Source organism: Natator depressus, chromosome 14, assembly GCF_965152275.1.
Source record: "Natator depressus isolate rNatDep1 chromosome 14, rNatDep2.hap1, whole genome shotgun sequence".
Lineage (NCBI taxonomy): Eukaryota > Metazoa > Chordata > Testudines > Cheloniidae > Natator > Natator depressus.
Window position 1 is genome coordinate 22,988,842 of NC_134247.1, and position 6,000 is coordinate 22,994,841.

Sequence of the window (6,000 nt, forward strand, 5' to 3'; positions counted from 1 at the left end):
AGTTAATTGGCTTTCAGGTAATGTCTGTAAAGCTGGATCATGTTTGAAGCTGGATAATGCTAAGTATTTCTGCCTTCTTTTCTGGTTTTCTCGCTCTCTCTGTCTGTGTGTGGGGGGATGTGCAGGGGGAGGCTGGAAGGAACATCTGTTTGATTTAGCTCAGGCTGTATAGCTGGAGGCTGTTGTATGTGGCAGCAGAGCAATCTCTCGTTTTGTGCTCTTTATTCAAAGAGAGATAATTAACTCTGTAGAGCTGGGATTTGGGATCTTGTGGCTCACAGCAGTCCTGGAATGCTGTGGTGTGTAGCTGGGGATTTCCAATACAAACAATAACAATAATACTAAGCTCCTGTAATAATCTCCCTTTCAAACAGTCAGGTGGCATTTTAAGGCTCCAGGTTTGTATTGGGACCCCTGGCCTGGCCCATTCAAAGGGGTTATCAGACTGAGGGTAGCCCTCCGACTATCTGATACGGGCTAACTTCTATATGGCTTTGAGTTGCAGGACTGGTGACCTGTCCTCGTGCAATATCCATCCTGATAGCATGACGGATCCTTGTTAGAGATACTTGATGGAGAATGGGGTCAAGAGATCCCTTCTTGACTCTCCCCCCTCTCCTCCCTTCAGAGACTCTGAACTTTGCTACTTGCCACTGGCCAAGCAAAGCTGGAGGCTACTCCTTCGGGAGCATGGCAGTTCTATGCCTTGGGTGCCAGAGAGACCATTTCAATTAAAATCCAAATCCTTTCGAATAGCCCAAGCAAACCTCCCTCTCTTCTGTTCCAGACTCGAAAACGGAGTGTCTGACTTTAACCATAACCGAGGTCGTCAAGAGGCAAAACTCCAAGTCAAAGAAAAGCTTCAATCAGGTAAGTTGGATTTGCTGTATTTGTATCCTCGTTTAGGCTGGTAAGGAGAAAGTAACTGTGGCTCGTTCGCTGTCAGGGGAGGAGAAGGTTTGAGAGCTTCGGAGAGGCCAGTAACTTGTGCCCAGATTCCATCACAGTTGCCATCTCCATGAACTCTGGGGCCCTCACGTCCAGATTGGCAGAAAGGCGCTGTGTGTGCCTAGCCGTGGCCTGTATTCGCTGTGCAGCCGCAGCTGAGTCTCGCGGCTTAGGGAGTCCTGCTTGTGGTTGCACCAGCACAATGAGAACTAGGATGCCAAGTGGCAGAGGGAAAAACCCAGGCAAAGCTGCAGCTGGAAAAGTTCCCTGTTGTGTACCCAGGGCTGTATCAGCACCTGGAAGTCAGGCTGGCAGATGAGTCCTGCCAGCATGGGTATCGAAGCTTGTTGGGAAACTGTAGGGAATAACTGCTCTGTGTGATGGCTGACGACTTCGTCTGTGAGCAGCCATGTGTTGGAGGACTGGGATTTGGTGCTGCCTCTGGCAGATGTGGCCTGAGCACCTCACAGCTCCTGTTGAAGTCCATGGAAGCTATCGAGTATTCAGCACATTTGAGAATAGCTCACGTATGCAGGTGCCTTATTGTGGGGCCCCCTCTCTGAAAATCTTGGCCACTGTATTTTAAAACCAATCTGTTACTTTAACAGCCCAGATGGGAGACTCTGAGCCCTCTGTGCCTCTAGCACCCAAATCCAGCTGTATAAATAGATAGATGTATAAATCTTGCTTTCAGAGCGTGTTCCAAGGCAGGGTAGGTTCCTCTGTGTTAGCATGTGAGGACAGCAGTTTAAATCCCAGATGAGGCCCTTGCTCGTAACTGGGGGCTCTAGAGCTAAGAGAATGAGCTGCTACCACTTGAGCTAAAGGACAACGTCCCCCAGCAGTCAGCTTAACAGACCTGTATCCTCAGTGGACTGGACGCACACTGTTACACCAACATGGACACCCAGTCTAGCCTGTTATTTTAGAGTAAGGACAACAAATGTCTCCATGCATATGTGAACGTTCAGGGCGAGTCTCTTACCCCGTGAAATCCTCCCTCTTGAATTGCCTCATAGCCCGGCCCCTCTTCAGGCCAAGCCCTGACACTAAGGTTATGTCTACATTTGGAGCTGGGGCTGAGAGTCCCAGCTCTCACAGACATACTCGGGTTAGCTCTCATCGTGGTGCAGCTAGGGTAGCAGGGTCCACAGTGAGCAGTGGCATGGGCTAGCCACCCCGAGTGCATACCTACTGGTTTCAGGCAGGTTTGTGTTTGGCACAGCAAGCCCGTGACACTGCTCACTGCTGCCTGAGCTACCTAGGCTACACTACTAGCTCGAGGAGAAGTAGCCCAAGTACAACTAGGCAAGCGTTAGGTGGAGACATACCCTAAAAGGCGCAGCATATAGTGAATGGGATCCTGGCCCCTGGCTGCACATGCCACAAAGCCAAGCTGTGCTGGCTGGAGAATGTTCTGAGCCTGACTCGTGGTGTTTCTGTCTGTCTCTCGCAGCAGATCAGCGTGTCCCAGATAAAAGCAGACAAGGTCCAGATCATTGGAGTCAACTGTTCCTTCGCCGTGTGCCTGGATCAGGATGAGCAGAAAATCCTGCAGAGCGTCACAAGGTAGGAAATGGCCAGCATGTCTCTCTGCGGCTGTGGCCAGCCTTCCTCTGGGGACAAGTGCTGTAGGTAAGGCACCCCCAACGAGTCATGTGAGCCCTGAGGGGACTAGCCCCCTAGACCCAAATGTGCTGCTTAGGCTTCTGAACCCGTGTGGACTGTCTGTGGCCAATGCTCCAGTAAACATGCATTCAAGGGGCTAGATGGCCTAAATGGGGCTCTGCACTGCATAGCAACACTGCAGGTCATGCAGGCAGGAGCCATGATGCCATTCAGATCACAACAGCCATGTGCAGATGTGGGTACAACTAATACAGCCAAGCAGGAGCAGAACCTCAGTCCTCTGTCCCAGGATGGATTCAGCACCAAGGTGCCCTGCTGTAACCAACAGGTCTCAGTCCTTATGCTGCCCCTCTCCAGTTCTGCTCCAGGCTGGAACCACTGGGAGGCTGAACTTTTACCGAGAGGTTGAAGGTTTGAAATAAGATCTCCAGTTCCTAACATTCAGTCACCCACCTAGGGGTACAATGCAGTCAAGGATCTCCAAGCAGAAAGAGATCTTCCAGCAGGACTAATCAGTCAACCAGGGGAATTCAAGGCACAATAAATACTGTGACTAGTGACTGTGCTGAGCATATAAACAGAGCAGACGGCTTCTAAACCTTGCAAGGATTCTGCCCTGGTATTGGGACGCTCATCCCAGATAGTCCACATGCCCTTCAGTGGGGAGATTGTGGGGGGAAGGGGAAAAGACAAATGACTGTCTGTCCATGAGTATAGCCTAGGGTATCATCTCCAGTGGGGTATTTCTCCTCCTCAGAGAGGACCAAGCTGTATTACCAGGGATGAGATCAGATGACATGACACAGAGCAGTGCATTTTCACTTGGGCTCAATACAGGGGTAACTGGGTGAAATTCTCTGGCCTGTGTTAGGCAGGAGGTCAGCATAGATGATTGAATGGTCCCTTCTGGACTTGGAATCTATGAACATTTAAATGGACTGTAAGCAGTGTTGTAACTGTGTCAGTCCCAGGATATTAGAGAGACAAGGTGGTTGAGGTAATAGCTTTTACTGCACCAATTTCTGTTGCTGAGAGAGACAAGCTTTTGAGCTACTCAGAACTCTTCCTCAGCTACTTATGCCCCAGCTCTTCTCTTAATCCTTTTATTGCTGCAGGATCCAAAGGAGATCATTTAAAACTTTGATACAGAGAATGCAAAAGAAAGTGTTCCACACTTAAATTCAGGAAATGCAAAAGTTTTGTCTTGTATTTTTTTTAGGGTGTACATTTTCAGAAGTGCCTGTTGATTTTGGATGCCTCCACTTCTGGGTCCCCAGTCTGAGCAATCTTAAAGGGGTTGGTTGGTCAGGTGCTCAGCACTTCAGCAAATCAGGCCCCCCTCTGAGGGTGCATGTGGTCCCTGTAACTTGAATTCCATGGCGTGCGTTCTTACTGCACTCCAAGCCTGTCCCAGCCCTGTGATTTCCATTGCTCATTTTATCTGCAGGTGCGAGGTCTCCGCATGCTACAAACCCAGGGACGGTGAACCCTGCACACTGAGAACATCCTCTTTGGATCACCTCCCCCAAGACCAGCCTGAGTTTTGTTCTCTTCTGTGCTTGCCCATTGCCACCTTCAGCGGAGCACTGCCATAGAAGAACCAGCAAGGCCAGGGCATAACGTCCCAGGCCCCATGCCGCCTCAGACCAGACATGCCTCCAGCCGATCCTGATAGTTGCAAAAGCTGCCCCTGGAAGAGGAAATTTATTGCACTCCCTTGGGTCAGGGAACTAGAGCTTCCTGCACCCAAACGTCTTGCAACGTGAAGCATTAGCACAATGGATGAGCTACCCCTGGCCTGTGTTTAGCATGCCCTTGAGAAATGGAGGGGTCACTTCAAAGCTCTGGTAGCTGTCGCAGTTCATGGCCTCTGGGAGGGAAGTGGGTTCCTTGTCATCTCCTGATGGCGCTGCAGCGGGGTGGGGCAAGGAGGGGAGTGCCACTTTCCTGATCAGCTGTACTTGGAGTGAACTTGCAACCAGTGTAGATACTGGAAAGGCTGTGATAGGCGGTTTTGGGGACACACAAAGATAACGAGTCACCTTAGACAGCTGGAGAGTTTCAAACTAACCTCCAGACAATGTCCTGATGATGCTTCGCCCAAAGCAAATTTGAAGATCTCTGTTAATGTTACGAATTCTTTGGGGTCAGGGGACAAGTTTACTCTGCATTATTTGGGGGCTTATTTGTCCTACAGGCACAAAGATGAGGGCTGCATTTAGGGCAAGGAGGAGCTGAAGGCGGCTTGCAGACCATGGCTTGGGTGCCAGTGATCTAGTGCAATAAGCGATTTCTGGGCATACATTGATCTATGCACCGTGTTACAGTTACTGTAAAGCTAGGTCACCAGAGCGATCAACCTCTGCATCCTGCTAAGTCTCTGAAAGCACAAGCTCCCCTGTTCAGTTAATGCTCCCGTGGCCAGCTCACCTGCACTGAATGCTGGGTGAGAAACACCCTGGAGAGGTGAATGTATGGTGCCAATGGCATCGCACTCACAGTTCTGGGAGCAGGGGAGGTGAGTACTAGGGAGGCCATGGTATTGAGCCAGGTTAAGTTTAAACGTACCAGAGAGAACAGTTTTGCTGCAGAAGGCCCTGGAGCCAAAAACACTAGTGACACAGCGGTTATAGGACTTCGAGCCCCCTGGGAGAACCCCTCTCTCCAGCAGGAGACAGTTAACTCCCTTCTTTCTTGTTAAAAGGCTCTAGGTGCATGGTGCCAGGAAGGTGCAATAGCTGTGCGTGCAATGTGACCACAGAAGCAATGGGAGTTGGAACAGCCTTGTTTGCTACTCTTCACCACAAAGCTATTTATTAGTGCTGGTTGGCTTACTGCCCTGTTACTAACACGCCAAAGCCTGCATGCCTCTACTGCCTTACATGGGTGCAGGCGGTTCCGAACGCCCGGGTGGGCTCAGCCACCAGCTAAAATGCCCTTTTGCCAGGCCAGGAGGGGATCGCTGCACCTTATCCTGTCACAACAGTGTAATCTGTGATCTTGGCTAAGTAGATCTCGCCCCATTAACACTGATGCTTTCGCTGGCCACACAAAAATATTGGAGAGCAGAATTGCCCTGTGATAAAGAAAAACAAGCACAAAACTCTAGGAATGTATAACCCCATTAAGGATTTTGGGCCTGCAATGCTTTTTTTTAAATGATAGAAACTCGTTTCAGGATGAACTGTATATATGTTGGACATCAGCAAGTTTGTGTGTCTGTGAAAATTTGTAAAATATTGTTCAAAGAACTTTTAAGAAAGCTGTAAAATATTAAATGTTGATTTATTTCAAGAGCAGTGTGAGTGCAGAGTTTGTGTAATCAATAAAATGTGGTGAGTGCCAAGCAATTCCTGACCATGAAAGGGGAATGATGTGAGGCATTGGAGCTGTATCCTTTCAAATGCAGTGATGGCTGTAGCT

The 6,000-nt window shown here is 49.5% G+C and overlaps 1 protein-coding gene across 2 annotated transcripts in view; it reads left to right on the forward strand.

Annotated features, from left to right (window-relative positions):
- Nucleotides 1–5,734, forward strand: part of PIK3R5 (phosphoinositide-3-kinase regulatory subunit 5) — a 105,506-nt gene extending 99,772 nt beyond the window's left edge. For both annotated transcript variants that reach the window (XM_074970590.1, XM_074970589.1), the window contains exons 17-19: nt 788–870; nt 2,405–2,517; nt 4,025–5,734. In XM_074970590.1, coding sequence (XP_074826691.1) covers nt 788–870; nt 2,405–2,517; nt 4,025–4,172 — 344 coding nt within the window. In that variant the 3' untranslated portion in view covers nt 4,173–5,734. The remainder of the gene's footprint in view (nt 1–787; nt 871–2,404; nt 2,518–4,024) is intronic.
- The last annotated feature ends 266 nt before the right edge of the window (nt 5,735–6,000 follow it).